The sequence below is a fragment of the Alligator mississippiensis genome, chromosome 1, assembly GCF_030867095.1.
Source record: "Alligator mississippiensis isolate rAllMis1 chromosome 1, rAllMis1, whole genome shotgun sequence".
NCBI lineage: Eukaryota > Metazoa > Chordata > Crocodylia > Alligatoridae > Alligator > Alligator mississippiensis.
In genome coordinates this window covers 290,538,239-290,559,933 of record NC_081824.1, presented here as the reverse complement: position 1 = coordinate 290,559,933, position 21,695 = coordinate 290,538,239, and the positions used below count along the sequence as shown (strand labels likewise).

The 21,695-nt window shown below is 42.0% G+C and overlaps 1 protein-coding gene across 10 annotated transcripts in view; it reads left to right on the top strand.

The window, feature by feature from the left end:
* Window positions 1-21,695, top strand: part of TIAM1 (TIAM Rac1 associated GEF 1) — a 270,454-nt gene that overhangs the window by 146,039 nt on the left and 102,720 nt on the right. For 7 of the 10 annotated variants that reach the window (XM_059720678.1, XM_019476350.2, XM_014599181.3 and 4 more), the window contains 2 exons: window positions 1,937-2,115; window positions 14,159-15,138. In XM_059720678.1, coding sequence (XP_059576661.1) covers window positions 14,170-15,138 — 969 coding nt within the window. In that variant the 5' untranslated portion in view covers window positions 1,937-2,115; window positions 14,159-14,169. Of the gene's footprint in view, window positions 1-1,936; window positions 2,116-2,304; window positions 2,448-14,158; window positions 15,139-21,695 lie in introns of those variants that run through there. The other 3 variants (XM_059720680.1, XR_009459072.1, XM_019476348.2) reach the window with 3 other exon arrangements.

Below are 21,695 nucleotides of genomic sequence, written 5' to 3'. Positions count from 1 at the left end.
ATATTAAATCAACTTTAAAAATAAATAAAATTCTTGCATTAGGTTGAATCCTTTTTAATAACTAATGGGAGCAAGCTCTGCAGGAAAAGAATTATTAGACAGTGATTCATGCTTACATCTTCAAGGAACTGTGTTCGTGTGAAGTGTATATTACCTAGGCTCTCAAACCCTGTGTTAAATATAAATACTTACATTTAATGATAATCAGTTCCATTACTGGAAATAGCCCACCCTTGTTGTTTTTTTTCTTCTGTTTTGCAGACAACTTTTTTTTTTTCCTTTAAGCTTTTGAGTCTTGAGATCCTAAACAAACCCTATTTTATTAGAGAAGCAAAGACAGCACATGCAATCAGCAACATTGTTATGAGAACCTAAAGAAGCAAATAATGATAGTTTTTAAAGTACTCACCTTGTATGTTAGATTTCAGCCTGGAGCGGATTTTCTCCAGCTGAATGACAGACTCAGTGGAAAAACTGATAATTCCACAGTGAGGTATATTTTTCTTCCATAACATTTTTTGTGGCAAGTGTAGGCAGATCAGATTTTTTTTTTTTTTTAATGCTGGTATTTCTCTCTGCCCCTCTGTCTCTGTCTTTTGTTTTAAGGTAAAAAAAATGTTTACGATTAATTTTTTCCTGATTTATGAGATGCAGGTGGAAGGACACTTGCCTGTAGGACCTTGTTTGCCAGCAAGATTCCAGCCTTGTAAATTATTGGCAGCTGGCATGATAATGAGTCCATTTCAATATAAATGAGCTTCATTTTATTAATTTCTGCCAGTTCCTGAGCAATTCATGAACTGCTTTTCAGATCTCAACCACCAGCTTGGGGTGGGGGAGGGTGGAGGGTGAGGGGAACGTAAAGGAAAAGAAAGAAAATGAGAATTTTTGTTTTTTAATTTAGAAAGGACCTGGTAACTCGCTTCTTTTTGAGAATCTAACCAAGAGAGTATCAAAATTTACTACCTGATGGCTCTGACAACATGAAGGGCATTGCTAACCTATTTTGAATCTAATGCTCTTCTAATCTGTTGGAAATATTCAAACCCACATAGTGATTCAGTTTGCAGTGCTTTATTGATGGTTTACTTCTTTTATTTGTATGTACTCTGTGAAACACGTCTGCATAAGAGGGAGAGTTTAATGACTTTGGCAGCTTGGTTGTGCAAAAGAACTGAGCACTCAAAGCACCCAGTGAATTTACTGTAGTTAGCATTTTGCCTAATTGGATGTTTAAATGAGTTAGGGTGCTTGGTCTAGTACTTTTAAATGACATGAAGCCAAGAAACAGAGTCTAACCCTGCACTCAGATATATCCATCAGTACCTTCAGGACTACTTGGGTGATTTGCTCAAATGCACGTAAATGTCCTGCAGTACTTTTAGACTTCTCCATTAAGAACAATGGGTAAATATCACTCCTATCGCTATCCTTTACACAGACTGAACTATTGTCTGCATAAAGCCTTTCAGTTCCGGACCCCTTTCTTTAACTTAGCATTTGTACCCTTTGCAGCCTGACATGGCAGTTACTGTTTATTTTGGACCCCTCTTAAATTGTCTCTCTCGCTCCTTGCCGCAAAACTGACACCAGTGCTGTTACTCTAACCTATGAGCCTCCAGTCCTGTATCATTCTAGTTGCCCTCAGCAGTAGGCTGTCAGTTTCTACGAATTTCATTATTATAAAGAGTGGTGAGAAGATGCAGTGTATGCCCTCTGCAATTTGGCTTTGCAGGATATTAGGATGAGGTTTTCCAGTAATTGTACTGTCAGCAAATTTTGTATTTACAATTTAAATACAACATTTAAACACTGTACTGTATAACATTTCTTAGGTAAGTGATGATGATAGGATTTGGCAGGAAAATGTCTTCCTTTATATCTGTTCCTGCTAATCCTTTGTCTCTTTCTCCTCTCCACTCCCCCTTCTCACCAGGTTTTTGGCATATAGTCACAGAGACTGACGAGACGGTAATGGAGTCGCTGAGTGGCAGGTGCTGACAGATTCTGCAGTTCCAATAACTGTTCATTTTGATATCATTTGCAAGTCTATGCATCTAAATGCCACAGTCCTCTTGGGGAAAGTTACGCTGGATCCCAGTGTTGCCTCCTAAGGTACATGTGTGTTCTTATATTTTCTTTAGGAGTTCTTTGTGTTGTGTAATGGTTCATGGGAGGGGAACATTTGGATATGGTTTATGGTTACACCCATTTAGCAATACAAAGGCATTAGAATTTCTATCAAGCAGCTCCTGATGACATCCTTTCCTCCTTCCTCCCTCACTACTCCTCTCCATTTGAATTGCCTGCAGGGCCTTTTTGGAGTACTTCCCAAGCTTTTAACATATTTAAAGTGGATTACAAAAAGAAATGCCTGGTTTTTATTGGGAAAAGCTCTCATTGGAAAACAATGAAATATTCTGTTTTAGTTTCTGAGAAGCGGAAAGGTAGATTATTCTGGAACTATCCTAATTTTTTAAAATCTCTTAATTACAGTAAATTGTGTATACGTGCATTTAGATAGTATTGTAACTTCTACTTCTGTATGATTCTCATGAGCTGAGTTGAACTGAGTAATTCTTTGTTGTTGGCTTGCAGATCTTAGCAAAAGTTTATTTCTGTAGAATTGTTGCTTGCTGTTGGTTTTAATCATTGTTCTTTTTCACAACCTTCAAGCTCAAACTCCAGGACTAAAATGCAGATTTGTCACCAATCCCTCCCACCAGTTTCTAATTTTAAATTTGCAATCTGTTGTCTTGCGAGGTGCTTCAAATTTAACTTGGAAGTTAATAGATTTCAGTCCTTCTTCTGAAATTTAAAGTTCAGTTTGCCAAAAAACTTGAGTTATTAACTTAGGTATATTATATGTAATTATCTTGATGAAAAATGTATTGGATTTAGGTAGAAGAAAGGAAAATTAGCATGATAAGAAAAAATTAAATTCTTAAATGGGCTTATAGTCAGTGCAATCTAGAAAATGATCCTGCTTTTATATAATTGTTTTATTTTAAACTAATTCAAGGAGAGCTCAGAAATTCAGTTTTTTAATTTCTTTGTCTAATGCAGTTGATGTTTTTGCCATTAGTTCAAAGAAAAACTGAAGTTGGCTGTTGTCTACAAAAACTTACACCTTTCTGAATGAGTTAGCCTTTAAGGTGCCACCCTGCTCTGCCTTCTGCCTTACATTACACTAGCACATCTAACTCTACCTCTCTCAGCTGCTGCCTGGTAACATCCTGTGTGCATGCTCTTACCTTGCAGTCAACAAAAGGTAATCCAGGTAGCTAAGCTTTCAGTGAAAGAGGCATGAACTCCTGTGGGTTGTGTGTCATGCACTGCAGGGTAAAAGTGAGCACACAGACAGTTACTGCAACACAGCTTATGTGTAGGAAAGTCCCAGCCCCTTTTGCCTTGAGGAGACCAGTTTATGTGTCATTGTAAATAAGACTTAATTCCTTTCTTTTCCTGATTCAGACTAGTGACTTGTACATTGGGCTTCAATGTTTCCAGGTGGGTGACCTCACTGACAGCCAGTTGGCTCTTTTGTAGTGGGTGGCTCCCTCTCCTGGTTTCAAAAAAATTCAAGTTGGTACTAGAGAGGTCTTTCCCAATAATATTTTCATCAACATTTTTATATTCCTGTAAAGAATGTTGGTTTTGGAACATGGGGGGGGAGGAGGGGGGAGCCAAATAAGTATTGACAGATTTCAAGCCAGATACACTCATGACGTATCTATATGATCAGTCATTGATTAGCTCTGAAGAATAAATTCATAACAAATTACAGATCAGGCTGTTACAGTGCATATGTCTTGAATATACTTGTGGGCTCAGTGAGTAAGTAAAAAATGGGAGTCCTAGGCCTCTTGGAGTCTGTGAGCAACTCTGATTAACTCATTTAGAAATTTGAGACAGGCTATTTTAATTTCAAGCTCAGTCATACTATCTTATCTCAGTATTGCCAATGTTTTGATAAAGCAAAACAAATTCAAGGAGATGAGATTCCAGCTTTTTACTTCATCCATACTCATTCAGGTATTGACTAAGGGCTATTCATGTGAGTAACGGTTTACACAGGTTTTGGAAGCATGTTGCTAAGTCAAACCCAAGTGCATATGAGTTAAAAAGGAACAACTTCTTTTAGGTGTAACATTTCTTGCCAGTAACTAACAGACACTTTTTGTTGTGTGAAATCTCTTAGTAAACATTTCTGTAAACATCTGTGTTTTTATTCCAAGTTGTTAGTGCTAAGAGAAGCATGATCACTGAGGCTGATCTTTTATCTATACAGAAAATATATTACTGCTCACATACGAGTGATTATTATTATTTTTTTTTTTTTTAGCCACGTTTTGCTCACAGGATGTAGGCTTTGCCCTCTGTTACTTTTTCTGTACAAGTTTGTTTTATTTTTTTTAATTTTGCATGATTGTGTCCATAATTGATGTGTCAGGACAACGGCTGAACTTTGAGTGCTGAGTATCTGCTTGCTTTTATTCATTGGGTGAGTGATATGTTTGCCAGGGGACCAAGTCTCTGTACTGAATGGTGCTAAGCACGTCCTTGCCTTTCTGCCGGTCTTTGTTTTTATTTTAGAGAAATGTTCTTTTTAATCATCTGCTATTCCAAGCTAACCTTTAAAATTGCCGGTTCTTCTTAAATTGACACCAAAAGGATGGTTTCTTTTCTTGATAATGGGTAAGTTGACTACCTGTAAAGATCTGCTTCAGAAAGCAGTGGAAATCCTTTTAAATCAAGCTGTTGTTAGCAAGCATTTCAGAAGCAAAGCAGCAAAAAATCTTTTCCCAAAAGATTTCCTTCTACAAGATTAAGAACAGTGAATCTTTTTTTTAAAACTCAGACTTCAAGACAAAAGGCAGATTTGTGCTACCTGAGTTGCACTTAGAGTAAAAAAAAAAAAAAAAAAAAAAAGGTGTTCAGTCCTGACCATAACAGAGAAATAAGCAATGATCCTAAGGATTGGTTAAATCAGGGGTAGGCAACGTTTTTTTGGCCAGTGCGCCAAAAACCCCCACAATGGCTACCTTGGAAGGTGGTGGAGTGCCAGCATGACAGAAAAACAAAATGGGGGAGGAAGGTACAGTAAAAGCTCTGTTATCCAGCATCCCCTGGGAATAGGGGATGCTGGTTAATCAAATGTGCACCATTTGGTGCACTCCCCGGCGTCAGTGTGCCACGGGACAGGGAAGGGGGCCCTGCGCAGGCTGCTTTGCCCCATGCAGGCTGCTTTGCCCTGGGCCTTGGGCCAAAGAAGTGGCAAAGAAAAACTCTGCTCATGGCGGTGAAAGCCGGAAGTGGTACTTTGGGTTTCACTTTTGCCGCGTCCCTCGGATGCCGGTTAATAGAGTTTTCCAGTTAATAAAGTGCTGGTTAACGCAGCTTTTGCTGTACGTGGCAGGATGCACTGCATATTAGTATATTTAATAATCATAAATGTTGCCTTTGTTGTTGTGTATTCCCTTTTTGTTGAGCATGTTGCAATGAGAGGAAAGAGACAAATAAGAGAAAGAGGGGAGAGAGAAAGAGGGAAAGAAAAAGAGCAGAGAGAACCAGACACACACACACATGCACATGGAGAACTATGTGCACAAACACAGAGAACCAGAACAGACAAATGCACATACACATCCAGAACCAGACACATGCGTGCACACACAGACTCACAGAACCAGACAGAGGCAGACAAACACACAGAACGAGATGTGCAGGCTCACAGAGCCGGGCCTCTGGGCCACTGGACAAAGTCCAACCCAACAATGCCCCGGTCCTGCCAGAGCCCCTGTTGCAGCACAGCTGCACAGGTTGCAGCACAGCTGGCCAAGGCCCTGGCCCAGAGCCTGCCCATCAGCCCAACCACCCACCCACCCCGCACAGCTAAGCCCACAAAGGGTGTGGTGCTTTTGGCAAGGGGCAGCGCCAACCTCATCCTGGTCAGGGGCTGGGCTGGGGCTGGGCTCGGAGTGGGTGGGAGTCAGGCAGGATCAGCTGCAAGCCCTGCTGCATGATTGGCAGCAGCTACCAGAGCCTGGGCTGGCTGCAAACAGCTGCTCTGGGCTCTGGCATCAGCTCCATACTGGTGGGTGCACACGTGCCTTGGAACAGATGGTGGGGATAGGGCCTGAGGCAGCACAGCCCTCCCTCTGTCCTCTCTGAGGTGCACGTGCAGTTGCCACCAGCATGGAGCTGATGCCGGGGCTATGGAGCCCAGTGCAGCTGTTTGCAGCCTGCCCGCAGCCTGCCCACTGCCTGATGCAGCTGCACAGAGCCCAGGCTGGCTACAAACAGCTACGCTGGGCTCCAGAGCCCTGTCATCATCTCTGTGTCGGCAGTGGGGGAGAAGCTGGGGTTGTGCTGCCTCAGGCCGCTCCCTCACCATCCACTCTGAGGCGTGCATGCACTCACCAGTATGGAGCTAATGCCAGAGCCCAGAGCAGATGTTTGCAGCCTTTTGGCTGCAACTGGCCCAGGCTTTGGGTAGCTGCTGCCAACCATGGAGCCTGTTCTGCTTGCAGCAGGTCTTACAACCACCTAGCTGCCTGGTGGGAGCAGTCCAGGCTTCGTGGCTGGCAGCAGCTGCCAAGAAGCCAGGCTGGCGGTGGTGTGCCGAGCAAAATGGCACAGAGGTCACACGTGTTGGGGGTTGCTGACCCCTGGGTTAAATAATAAACTCTCCTATTTAGGGATATGTGACTTAGTCACTGGAATACATAATGCTAGGGTTACCATTTTTTCTAGGTTCAAAAAAGAGGGCAGCTGTTGGGGATGGGGTGCAGGATATGATTATGGGGGGAAGTGATATGCCGGTGCCCTGCCCATGCCATTGCCTGTCCCTCCCAGGCCACAGCCCCCAGCAGCCCTGCTGCTGCCTCTCACTCCTGATCCATAGACCTTTGGCCCTGCTTATGCCCCTCACTCCCAACCTGCAGTCCCTTGTTTCTGCTGGTGTCCCTCACTCCTAACCCATGGTCCTCTGCTGCCAGTGCCCTGCACTCCCAACCCACAGTCCCCCACTTGCTCTGGTGTCCCTCACTCCCATGCCGCAGTCCCCTGCTCCCTCCAGCCCTGCAGTGTCTCTTGGCTGCCCTGCCCCCCCCAGTGGTGCCAGTCCAGCCATGCAGCTTACCATTGCCCCTGAAGGGCCCACCACCCTCTTCTCCCACTAGAGAGGCAGGCCTCTCTCCCCACCCCTCTGCCCTGGTACAGCCCCAACACCCGGAGAGCTTCCCCTAGTCCTGGGAGGCACCCCCTCACACACCCATCTCCCCCCCCCCCAGACATCTCTCTCCCCACACATACTCTTGTGCTCTCCACAGCACCTCTGACAGTCCCGAAGCCCTGGTCCTCCAAACCCCACTTCCCATAGACTTACCTGCATCCAGTTGCCAGGGCTGCTCCCACCACCCTGCCTGGCTGCATGCCAGCCACATACGTGTGCACATGCAGATGCACATGGTGCCCCCTGCCTTCAGTTGCCTCCAGCCCCAAGCAGCTCTTTGCTAGGGCAGGCTGGGAAGTGCTAGGAAAAACATGGAAGCTGAGCAGACCAAAACCACCCCAGGCATTTGTTCATATTTTTAAAAACTGCCTAGACAGAGATTGGAGGACCCAAAAATAGAACATGTCTGGGAAAACCAGTATATTTCAGTAAAACTTGTTCCCTTGCTGCCTTGGACCGTGCGCCTGGGGTTGGCCCCCGTGTTTGTTCCTGCAATCTCGGCAAGGGTTCACGTTCTCCCCAAGGGAAACCCCAAAGCTCGTTTGCCATGACTTGGGTCTTTCTTTCAGTGGTGGCGTTCCCTCCTGTGGTCCCCCGTGGATTGGTCGTACTTCCTAGTGGGCATTCTTGGGGCTCCACCTCCCCTACATCCCATCCATGTGCCTGCCTTTAGGGTAGCCACTTAATGGTCGGTTGACTCGCCCTCTGGTGTTGACTCCTGCACCCTCCTCATCTGCTGGGCTTCTGATGACCTCTGCCAGCCCTAGGTCTCTTCTGGATGCTAGGCCATCCCTGCTGTTCAGCCGGGTATTCCTTTATTGCATGGCTGCCTGCAGTGCTACGCTGGCTTCTCCTAATCTCTGAGCATTGCCCGTGGCCCTGACCCTCATCTCGGGGCCCCTCTGGGCAATCGTCAAAAAAGAAAAAAGGAAGCAATGAATGGAAAAGAAAAGGGGAGCAGGGCCTTGGCCCATCCCCACTCACAGGCCTGGCGTCTGCAGCTCTTGCAGTCCCTCAACGCCATCTTTGTCCTTTTGCTTACTTGCGGACCCCTACGATGGGTCCATCCTTAGGTCTCTTGGTGGCAGCCAGTGCAGGCTGTGCCTGGTGTGGGAAGCACTCTCGCCACTTGCTCCCTGCTGTGCCTCCCTCACTGTCCCCTTGTCACTGGCTTTTATTTCGTCCGGGTGGCAGTCTGTGATGATGTCATCCGCTTGCGCCACTTTTAGCTGGAAATAAAAGCAGCTCACGAACCGTGCGGGTGCTCTGTCCCAGCAAGGCTCATCCATCTCTTCCCAGCCTGAAACAGGTAAGTTTTCCCTGTCTTTGGGACTTTCCTTGGCACGGGCTGCCTCCCCTCCTACGGCAGGACCCGGGGAGGTCTCCCATGTTCTCGTTTCTGCCTTCCTGGGACGTACTTTTACATAAATCTCTTAGAAAAGTCTAATCTTACCACGTGCATTTGAAAAAGCCTACTGCAGAATTGCTGTGTCAGTGTTTATCGGATTTGATTCATCTCTTCCTCTTTAATCTATGTGGGGTTGATTAGGTTCTGTGCAGTTATTGATATTGTATATTCGGATGGCTGAGTCCTCTGCACAACTCTGTCCATTCTGTGAACATCTGGTTCAACAAATCATAGCATATCCTTATAAAAGAGAAAATTAGGCCCCCTCTACATGTTACATTTATTATATATTTAAGTGGTTAATTGCACAATTAATTTAGACCAGCTACATGTGCAGAGTAACTATCACACCATAAAAGGTCAATCCAGGTATAAAGTTAAGGTTTGAGGATATGTAATAATTTTATAGCTGGTTTCTATCCAGCTTTAATTTGCCACTGCAGCAAGGAACATATTGGGTGATAGCTGGGGCCCCTGCTACCTCCCAGCTGCAGGGGTGAACTGTGCACTGCTGCAGTTGGTAATCCCACAGCTGATGGGGCTTGCAGTCCCGGGAGATTGCTACTCCAGGCCTTGGGCTCCCCCTGCATTGGCAATAAGGTGTCATTGGGTCTCAAGTTAAATCCCATAGTCACATATCCTACCATGCATGTGTGGCATAACAGAAGGCATAATTGTTTTTATTGTGCATCATATCCTATCACACCTTTATCTGAATGTATAGAGGGGCCCTTACTGCCCCAAGGACTAAAATCCATGTTCCCTTACTATATAGGTGCTGTTTGTTGTTTTTCCCAGGTTTAACAAAGGTATCTCAAAGTGAGATGTGTTTGTCTTGTGATTTCCATTAAGGAATCATGTTGTTTTTTGTCTAAAGGTTGTCATAAACCGCTTTCTCTTTATTTCAGGATGGTGGTTATATTCACACACTTAATTTTGCACGCTTGTATATTTTAATATATACTTGACTGTTTACCACTGGCCAAAAATAAGTAATTAAAACATGAAACTTGTTGACTACAACCATTTTGTTTTGAAGTTACTTCTGAAGTTACTCTGTTACAACTGAAACAGAGGTTAGTTATTAAATCATTTTTGTTTTGTGGTGTAAACAACACTCCTGTCCTGTTGCAATAAAACTAGAGTTTCTTTCACTTCTGTCTTAATTCTCTTACGTCCATCTAAAACTGGTATAACTTCATGGTGAGACTCTGATTTTCATCAACCTGTTGATGAGAAAATAATTCAACTGGCAGTCCAGAGTTGACTACATCAGAAATGTAATTTATCCCATTGTGTTTGCAGAAACTCATATGTATTGGAGATTTTGACCTTGCATTATCACTGATTTACTCGCAACATTTTCCATTTAGTCAGTCGGAGTTGTGTAGTTTTTTGGATTATTCAACTGCAGGCAATGCTTTGAAAATTCAACCATAATATTATTGCGAAGGAACCCTGTTAAAGTTTTAAGGCTGGGAAATTGACCTACTTTCCTTGCAAGTACACTACAATATGCCTCTCTGAAAGGAGGTGGTTTGGAAGCATCAGCTGGCAAGTTTCTGCCTAATATTAGCAATTTATTTTAATGTTTTTAAATGCACACACAAAAGTTGTGAATCTAGAATGATATGTGACAATCTTGATCTCTTGAGCATCATGCTAGTGGAATGTATTGCTCCTTGAAACTGCATTTTGATTCTTTCTGTCAGTAGTGATGACTATAAGTACAAATGTGGCTACCTTAGATTAAGTTTTAAATTGTTTGTGCTCATAGGGGTAGAAACAAAGACTCTGTCCACTTTTTCTGCTGGAAGAAACCCAAATGTGTATACTTCTTTGCTAGTTGATTCTAGAAAGGTGGGTTTTTCCATATGGGTAAATAAGAGGGGGGCCTTAATTTTTCTTGGAAGTGATTCTGTTGTAGAAGAAGAGGAGCCAGGCGTGGAAGAAGTTGAGAACTAGGGCAAAAGGCCTTGAACTTTCATCTTTGCTGCAGAGAGACTGATTGATTGATTCTCATCATGTACCACTAAAAATCAGGAGTAACTAATGAATGCAGTGATGCTACACAACATAGTGCCAACATAAATGAGATCAGAATTGGGGCTCGATTGGGATCAGCACCCTACAGGAATTTTCAGGAGACCTTCCCTTGCCCCAGGGGTCAGATTGGGGAAAATAGTACTGTAGCTTCTCTCTCAAGCCCATCCTGTTCGTGACACTGAGGCTGTGGGCTGACAAACAAGCTACTGTGAAGTGAGATAGGTTGCAAATAGCTGCTCTGAAGTAATCACATCTATGCACAGACAAATCTAGGATTTGAAGAGGGGTGTGGGTGCAGATGCTGTTTTGTGTTATTTGTGATGATGCACCACTTTTTTTTGTCCAGTTAAAGAGAAACTTCAAGATTTACTAATATACTAAGGGCACTTGGTTGTATTATTCCATTTAAGATCAAAGCAAAAACAAATATAACTTTACTGGAATGCATACTACTTTGCTAGCTTGTTGTGTTTTTTAGATTTAACATACGAACTAGGCACGAATAGTCCAAAGATATTGTTTTAATTGTCCTATAGTTGTCCTTTAATTGTCATTATAGTTAAAGGTTCATCTCTTATTCAGATTCATAAAACAAAATCTAGCCTCCTTGAACATCTTGACAGTGCATCTGACATACTGCTGTCAGTCGTTTCCACACCTGATTAGTGTTATGATACCAGTGTTAAGTTTTTTTCGCTAGGGCTAAAAACAGTCTTCTGGGCTATGAAATAGGAGAAATATTACTAGGAATAGCTAGCAGAAAGCAAAATTGCAGAGGAAAGGATAACCTGATTAATGGAACATCAAGACCATTTAAAAGGAGAGAGAGTCAGTAACACCTGCAGAGTGGAGGGAGATTATCAGGAATCTGGTAGATTATGAGTTGCGAAGCCTATTGACTCCCTCAGCAGTGCTTGAATAGAAATGTTGCTGCCTCTCTTGGGTAGTTTTAAAATAGGGGTGGATCAGGAATCAAAGAGGGGTGCAGCTGCACCACTGCATCCTGCCCTGTATCTGCCTCTACTTCTGGGTATACTCTTACTGTTTAGTAAGTTTGAGGTAACTTGTCTCTTGATGAATGTTGGTAATGCAACGTAATATTTGACACACGAATGTGTAGACAGGCAGTTTCTATGACTTGTTTCAAGCTGGTAACTTAGCTTTCCTTCCTGAAGAGGGTCCCAACTTCATTTAATTCTCTTGTTAGGGAAAAGTTTTCTAGTCCTGTATCAATGTCTGAAGAGGTAAGTGTGAAAAGTGATTGAGTAGAGATGAGTGTAAGGATGGGATAAGTGCATGAAAAGATGTTGTGGGCGTAGTCATATAGAGAAAGCAGTGGGAAGGGATATCAATTTCATAGAGATGTAAGGCTGGGAGGGACCTCAAGAGATCATTTAGTCCAACCAGGGATCAAACCTGAAACCTTGGTGTTAATAGCCCACACTAACAAACTGAGCTAGAACGTACAGGAAGGAAAGTAGTGAATGGCAGGAGAGGCAAGGGTCTGAAAGATAATGGAGGAAGAAAGAGAATGGACACAAAAACAAATTCTGGAAAAGATTCATCCTGACTTCTGATAGGAAAGAAGAGAAGGGAAGTGAAGCTCTGAAGGGTGTAGTATAACAATGTGAAAAGGCTACATAGTAGGTTGCATTTAAAAATCATGAACTAGAAAACTAATTGACAGCTTGTTACAAGCCTGTGTTGCATGTAGCTAACAATACAGAGTTGTTTTATCTTTTGACATACAGAAACGTGGTTTAGGTAGGCTCAGTCTGTGGACTACTAATTGTTGGGTAAATTTTTTCAAGTCTGAATTGCAAGACTTAACCATCTTTACTTGCCATGCTAGCACACCCAACGCGGGAAGCTCATGTAGGTTTCCACATCTTTAAAACATAAGGGGATAACAGAATACTGTAATCATGAGTATAATAGTAATACTTAGCTCTTCCAAAGATCTCAAAGTGCTTTTAAAGCAGGTCAAAGTCATTTTATACAAGGGGGAAAAAGAGACGTGCAGAGATTTGCCCTGGGTTGCCCAGCAGATCGGTGGCAGAGCTAGGAACAGGTCCCATGTCTCCTGAGCAGGGATCCTGGTTTTCTCCAATTTAAAAAACAAAACAAAACAAAAACAACCCCCCCCACCCCAATAAACCCCACACCCCAATTTTCCAATTTAAAAAAGTAAACCAAAATTCACATTTTCCTGTGATTAAATGAAACGCCACTAATATATAGATATACCTATATCCACAGAAAAATGTGGATTTTGGGTCACTTTTTTAAATCTAAGAGTTGAGGATTTTTTTTAATCGGAGAAAACCAGGATTCCTGCTCCTGAGCTTCAGTCAGTGCTTTATCCACTGGGACATATTATCTAGATCCAACAACATTGTTATAGAACAACCAGGAGTACAGGTTGCTTATATAGTCTGACTCATGAGCGGCAAGTTTACTATGTGGCTTTCTGGTGCTAGGAAAGCTATGTAGTAGATTAATGTTTGATTGATGCAATTCCAGAAGTAAAACCCATAATTAGCCTATTTCCGAGTACCCAAGTTTTTTTGCTTTTTGATGCTTTAGAATGAAGTTCTTAACCAAACAGTGAGATCACAGATGGAGAAATACATCCTCCCTCCTTTCTGGCACCTCATTACATGCCAAGAAACAATATTTTTCATCTTTAGAGTTGATCCTGTTGGCCAGGATGTAATTGTGATTAACTAACTTTTAAGAACTAAATTAGTGCAAGTAGCACTGAGATTGTGAAGATGCTTTCATAATAAATTAATTCTAACTCGTAGCAGCGTTCTGTGCTTGATCCCCTCTGATCTGCATTGACGTATCCCCCCGATGAATTTCAGTGAAGTTGTTCTTCATTTACACCATCATAATGACAACCTTTGGTTCTTACTCAATGTTTGTGTCTACACATTGCTGTACAGCGGTATAGCAATGTGGTACTATAGCGACACAGTGATCATGTGGGTCTGCATGTGATCACCAGCTACATTGCCATAGTGGCGTGCTCCCCTGGTATATAGCATGTCACTACAGTGACATAGTGGCAAAATTTAACCTTGTGCCCTGCGTATGGTAACCACCCATACTGTGCCGTGCTTTAGTACTTCCAAAAGTACTATAAGAACAAAAGAACAAAATTAGTTGATTAGCATTTATGAATTTGTCAGCGGTATTATTATTAACCTTGATTACATTGTATCATTTATCACTGGTAAAATGACTCTTGATTGATCCAGTAGAAGTTGCAAATGATGTTTCAGGATGTGTATATAGAGCCGGATATGTGGTGAAATGTGCCTTTCAGCACCATTTTCAGATGGGAGCATGTAGGTTCCTTTAAGAAACTGTCACTTGCCTTTGTGTGCTCTGTGGAAATTTATTGGAAGAGTTGCATGTAGTTTACTAGTAAATATAATTTTTCCTGTTCTTTAATTTTGCAGACCATAAAACAATGGGAAACGCAGAAAGCCAAAACGTAGAGCACCCATTTTATGGAGATAAGCATGCCAGCCTGGGGCGGAAGCACACGTCACGCTCACTCCGGCTTTCAAATAAAGCCTCTCGACGGACCAGGCATGCTTCTTCTGGAAAGATTATCCACAGGAACTCAGAAGTGAGCACTCGATCTAGCAGTACTCCTAGCATACCCCAGTCACTGGCAGAAAATGGCTTGGAGCCTTTTGCCCAAGGAGCCAATCTAGAGGACTTTGGAAGCCCCATTTGGGTGGACAGAGTGGATATGGGCTTACGGCCTGTCTCTTACCACACCGATTCTTCTGTTACTCCTAGTGTTGACAGCAGCACAGTTCTCACAGCAGCCTCCATGCAGAGCATGCCAGACTCAGAAGAAAGCAGACTTTATGGGGATGAAGCTACGTTTTTGGCTGAAGGAGATGGCAGACAGCACCACCGTTATTCAACAAACGGGACTTTCATGGAGTCTGCAAGTTTCAAGAAAAAGCGTTCAAAATCTGCAGACATCTGGCGGGAGGATAGCTTGGAGTTTTCACTCTCTGACCTAAGCCAGGAGCATTTAACAAGCAATGAAGAAATACTAGGTTTGGGAGAGGAAAAGGATGTTGGGGAAATTCAAGGGACAGAAGCAAGCAACAGTCCCCAGCAGCTGGTCAGCTGCCAACGTGCCAATTCTATGAGTGACTTGTACTCCCCAAAAAACTCAAGTGCTACAATAAATGGAGGCCCACGGAACACCTTTGGGGCATACTGTCGGAATTTAGTGTCTGATATCCCAGATATTTTGAACCATAAGCTGGCATCTGCTACAGCAGAGGACACTCCTTCCTACAATAATTATAATACACTCCCCTGTAGGAAATCTCACTGCCTTTCAGAAGGTGCCACCAACCCACAAATGAACCATAGCAACAGCATGCAGGGCAGAAGGGCCAAAACCACTCAGGTAAAGCAGTTTTATCCAATTAAAAAGTTGTAAGTGCATGAATTTTCTAAGGAGAAATGCATGTTTTATTTTAATCACGGATGTTTTAGGTAGGCTGTGCTATGCTGCCAGCTCCGTGCATGTTCTATTTTCTATCAGCTTTCACTTTCTGAAGGCAAGGATGCAAAAGGGATGGGGAAGCAGGGAGGGACCTGAACCAGGTCACTTTAGGACCTGGCTTACTTTCATGAATGTTCAGCTTCTGATGTATCGTTCATTTTAAACCAAGGATTTTTTACTCCTTACAGCCATTTCTCTCTAGGAAGAATAAATCTGTAGTGTGACTAGAGATTTTCCTATAAACGTTGTTGTACTGGTGGTATATCTTCCAGGTATCTGGGTAAAGTTTGACCACTCCTCTTATGGTACTCCAGGGTATTATCTCTACACTGGTTGTTCTCAACATTTTTGGATGCAAGACACCCCTCATTAGACACAAGCACCATTTGGCAAATGCTGGCTCCTAGCTTCCACCCATTTTTTGACTTCATAAAAATAACGGAGCAATTCTTCTGTTGCAGAAAACTCAAAGTTTAACAGGAAGTAACACTGTTAATTCCTATTTGAAATGTCACGGATTTCATGTTTGCACATCTAACAATGAGAACATTCTCACCCTTGCTGAGAATAGCTGATCTACATGTTAGCTTCTAATGACTGGGATAAAAGAGAATTGTGACTCGGTCTCCACCAGTGGCCTTCCAGGTTCTAGGTCCATGTGTCCTTTCCTTTCTCCTTCCATCAAAATGGGCCCTGTGGGTTGAGGTTCCCCCTCCACTTCTATTGATTACTGCCTGAAGTTCAGATGCCTGCAAAATATCACTCAGAAAACAGTGCTTTTATTCTGAAAGAGATTGGGGATCCTGCAGGCAGTCTGCTTCTGTTCACCCACTGTTGATTGGAAGGGGAGAGGAAGGAGTTATCGCTGCACTAGCCAAAGAGAAGGGGGAGTTGTGGTAGAAGCACTGCTTCCCCAGGTCTGGGAAATGCGTGTTAGCGGGTGGGGGATGAGGGAAGTAGTGGGGAAGGAGGGATGCTTCCATTTGCTGTTAGCACAATATGCAGAACAGATCCTTTTTCTGTCACCTCCAAACTCCTTTTCTCCAACCCTCAAACCCATAGGTTAGTAATGGTTTTGTTCTTCATTCTGTTGGTAGCTTGTTGATCTGTTTGACTGCTTAATTAATTAATCTGACTGAGTTACATTACATTGCTTGGTGTTGCTTACAGCAGGATAGCTTATTCTGTTATTCCTAGGGATATAGAAGTGCATTGTGCAAGCAACGTGGGAGCTGTATACAGCCAATGTAGGTAAAAAAAAATATTTGCAATTAGCATAGAGTTCATTTAGCAGGCTGCTCCAACAGTTTGAGAGCTACAACAGTGCCAAACTAGAGGGATGTCTACAATGTCTTTCATGCTATATACTATACTATTCCGATTTATAATCCTCCCTTTTTCTTTCCGTAGAAAAACCCCATAAAAATCACACTCCACTTATATTCAGGGTCGACCTACAATCATGCCCCTGGTTGTCTTGACATTTGTACTTGCAGTATTTTTGTTCCTGCCATAAAAATACCAAGCCAAAATTGTTTCAGTGCAGTTTTTATTTTAACATTTTTTTTTTTAAATGCATTCAATCCTTTGGGTGCTTTCCTTGGTTATTCAGTTCTCTTGTGGGATTTTGTAAGAACAGAAGCAGTTCAAGATTTGTATTCTGTACTTACTTTTTTCTATTCATGGATAAAAGGTATTTTTCAGGGAAAATTGAACCTGGAAATGTGAGATTGACTCTAATATGCAGTCAAATTATAAATGGAACAATACGGTATTTGGTCTCTGTGGGTATTTGTTCAGAAGCAAGACCAGGAGACAGAAACAGAACATGCTGAGAAAAGCCTGACTACATAGGTCAAGCTTTGCATGAGATCTCACGCTTCAGTGACTAACCTGATTTCATTCCATGGTTTAGATTTGGTGCATATGTAATATGCAGCACACGCTACCTCTTGAGATCCAGGGAAAGAAATAGCACTTTGTACAGGGGTGAGAGACCAACAGACTTGTATCTTGACACTGGATTGAGCTGGGCTGCTAGCAGCACATCAGTACTAGAGAGATTTTAAGTTTGGCAGCATGAGCCAGGGGTTATGGGGTACTGCAGCACAAGTGTGGGGATCTGTTAACACCATGGGTCAGTGAGAAGGCTGCTGGAAGGTGAGATGAAGCCCAAGTGATCAAGGAGCAGAAGAGATCAGCTGGCACTTGCTTGTGCGATGTGATGGAGGCAGGTGGTTGGATTACTGGCTGTGCCTGATCCATGAAGATGTACTGCTTCTAAATATAAAAATGACATTCGAAACCAGCTGCTTCAGCCTCCCACAGCAGAAGCTTTGTACTTCAAAATCAGCTCTCTGGTTTTTGGAGAGTTTTTTTTTTTTTGGAGTACGAGCAGAGAAACTCTTCAGTGCCCAGACCAGATTATGAGAAGCCATACAGGATAAAAAGCCACAAGAGGAAATAATGAAAAAAGGTTGCTGTGTAAGAGCAATAAACAAAGTCATTTTCATTAAAGAAGATTGTTAGATTCAGCTTCTGCTTTGCCGTTCTCCTCCGAATCTATTAAAAAAGGAGAGCGAAGCAGTTGGTAAATACTGAAGCAGTATATATATATTTAATCCTTAATGTTCATCATACTATTAGAATATCCCTTAGAAGCATTTCATGAGAGTAAAGAATTTGAGTGTCATTTCATTAGGCATCAGACATACCCTGTGACTTCACTTGGAGACTAGTTTCACTAGATATCTCTCCCACTTTCAGACTAATCCTCAAGGCATCTCAGCACCCATTATAACAATAAATAAAATAACATTAAAGCATCTGAAAGAACTGATGTTCCTTCCAAGGCCCTTACCCTAATGCTTATTTTCAACAATATTTTTTGTTAACCTAAACTTATCTCTGGTGAATCTAGGAAAGTGACTTACTTAACTGGTAAAATAAAAGCAAAATGGAACCCTAAATTGTATGCAAAATGAAAAAGTTCCATCTTTTTTTGGTGATGGCTTGATTAGATGGCTTCTGGGTAGGGAGGGAATCTGTTTGTGTACCATGAGTACTCACTGACTATTTAATGTAATTTCTCATATTTCCTCTGTGAGATGGGGCAATACTATTCTCTCATTTTACAGAAAGAAAACAGAGGCAAAAAGTCTGAAGCACATGGTTGGGAAGGGATTAAAGGAACCCCAGTTCTAGGCTTGTGCCCAAGCCACTGGCCATCCTTTCAGACCTCTTGCATGCAGTTCACAAAGTCCTTGGCTGTGATGAGGTCCCTCCCTGGACCTGGTGGTAAAAGTGCTCAGACCTGCAAGAACCTGATACCCTCCTGCAAGAAGCTCCCAGGGACCCCAGTCTCTCAGTAGAGGTTGTTGAGATTTGCAGACTGAGCCGAGAGCAATGGATCTGTGCTTCTTCATTCTGTTACATGATCCGAGGGCTGGATCCTGCTATTGTTCTTTGAGAACAACTCTTACAGTGTATACAGTGAAAGAATTTGCTCCTAATTTTCACAGAATCCAAGGTTTCCAAAGTAATTAGTGATTTTTATTTGGTGTCCATCCTGATACGTGTTAAAGGAACATGCAGTTTCTGAAAATACCGAGCACTGTTCTCTGAAAATCAGACTCCTTTAATGCATCCCAGAACACCTGAAATGACCCCTTTAAAACACCATCAATGTATATTTTTATATAGTATTTTGTCCACGGGCCCTTTGCCCGGGCCTGGGAGCAAGTAAGTGGATTTACAAAAAAAACAACCGAAAACCAACAACAAAAGCAAAAAAAAAACCCAGAATAAAAGAATAGAATGTCTTTATCTGCTTTTGATTTCAAGAGAGAATAAATACATGAATTTTTTTTCACTGTTTCTACTGAAAAAGGTCAAACTTTTAACAGTGAAACGTGGGAGTCTCTTTTACTTAATTGGGTGCTAGAGCCTTTTAGCAATAGGCAGACAATTAGCTTCAATATGTGCAAGCAATTAATATTCGGCAAGTGGCTTTGGGGCACCCACACAGCAGTTCTTGTTTTTCATCACAATTTAACATTAAGGGTTCAGCTATGCTGAATCAAGAATTCCAGTCGAGCTCTGCTGGGATCCTATTTGGCTTTTGGAGCTCATATGATGTAGGTGGAAATGGCTTAATTGGCTGACATTTTCACCCATTTTTGCTTAAAGAAAGGCAGTTCCTCTTGTATGCAGCTTTTTTCACTTGGATTCTTGAGAAACCCTCAGAATACTAGTGTGTTTGTTGAAATCTAAATTTCCTGGAGCAACTGCATTGTGCCCAGCCAGGTTCTCAACATCCATTGGGATCCGAACAAATTTATCTGCCTAAAGCTCTTCCAAAAATCTCTCTCTCCCCCTTCTTGCAGATTTCTGCACAATTATAACCATGCAACCCATAGTACATTCGTCCTCAATAACTCTAATTAACACTCCTGAAGTCAAATGACGGGGAAGAAGCAATAACTCCGAGATGTAGTTTTGTACCATCTCCAAAATATGCCCTCTACCTTCTGCTCCATATTTCTACTCCATGTAAAATTTGTGATTAGAATTGTGGGTAATAGTGGTTGTCAGCAAATGACCATGGAAGCCCAATAAACTTAAGGGTGTAATTTTCCAGCATGCACCCATTAATTAATATTTTGAAAACTGGAGTATGGTCTGAATACTCTTCTGGGTTTTTTGGTTTGTTTTTTTTTTTAATAGTTGATGATAAAGGACATAACAATTAACTCTTTAGATTTGAGAAAATAGATGCAACTTGCATATGAAGGGATTGGTCTTGTTTTTCCTGAAGTGGCTGCTCTGTAGTAGTAAACTATAAGAGACTCTACTTTTTTCAGAGGCTTTAGTTCAAGCAGTGGCACCGACACTTGAAGGATCAAACACCCTGATCGCTCAGGTAGGTTTTTTACATTATGTAGTGCAAGAACTGTGGTAAGTTGTCCCTTGACTCTAAAAACAAATGTCTGTGCTTCAACTAGAGTATTGTGTTCTTTATAAAATGAAATGAGAAGAGAGTGAGCAGATTTTCCTGTCTACCCCTTTTGGAAACATGAAGATGCAAGTGTCAAGCTCAAAACTTGGTTCCTGACATGTTAAAAATATTTTGATCACATTTTCAAATCTATTACAATTTTTAGGTCTATGCAGATGTTCAGTTAGTGATTTGGGATCTCAAGCCTTTCTTAAAAGATCATCCTTTGTGGAAAAATCTTATAGAATAAAATAGAAATGAAACCACTAGGATTTCATAGGAATATGATCTGGCTGTACATAGAAATCAATCTAAAAATACAGTTTAACACAGACTCGTATCTTTCATGTGGATTTTTGTACCATCCCATAGGCTGGTTGTGTTATTTTAAATCTTACAAAACTTCTCCACAGAAGATAGTTGCATGTATTTCAGTTCATAGTCTTGTCTAATACTAGAAACATGAGTAAAAAACATGAGTCAAATGAGAGGGTAGAACACTTATAATTTAATGATACACATCTTTTATAAATGACTAAATGTGAGAAGCATAACTGCATCGTCTTCATTCTGTGCATCTTGTTATCCCAAATACTAGTTAGTTAACCAAAGTTCTGTGATACCCTTCATTTAAAACTTTTACCCAAATCTCTCTCATGTATCTTAAGCCATATATTGAGTATTACCATTCTAGGTATTTTAAAACAACCGGTCCCTTCATAGTGTACTCGTATTTCTGTGTTGTAGGGAGAAGGAGCTTATGGAAATGCACTTTTTGGGTTAACATTTTGTTACTCACTTACCATTTCTTTTCTCCCTTTGTTCTTTGTACAGACATAATGGGAGGAAAATCAGCAGCCATTATAGCTGATGTGGTTCCATTAAGTTCATTTTTAGACAGAAAAAGTTTGACGTTTATATATGTGGAGTATTTTGTGCTATTTTAATAATTGTGACCCCTATAGGCTGTATATACCATGTGTCTGTAGCTTCAAGGACTTCCCGCCTCGAAAACCACAGGCACTTGTCACAGCTGACTCTGATGGATGTAGCTTGCCCTAGCGAGCCATTCTAGTTCAGTGTTTTCAGTGAAACATTTATTTTCGGAATGCTTCAGTTTATTATCCAGTGACCTAGTTATCATCCAGCTTGGCAGTCATGTTTCTGCCTTGTTTCGTTACAAGACTGATCAGGGGAACTCCTCCCAAATGATATATGTTTCCAAGGTGTTTTTTCTAAGTCCATAGAAAAGTAGAGCTGGAAGGTACCTCACAGGGTCATCTAGTCCAGCCAACACCCTCAGCAGCCTGAGAAGGTGCTTCTGTCCAACAGGAGGGGGCTGCAGGCAGCCTTGACCTCACCCCTTCTGCCTTCCATTGCAACACCAAGCACTGGAGCTACCAAGCAGTCAGGTTGTTACTTTTCTTCTTTCTCTTTTCTAGCCTGTCAGACACTTTCAAGG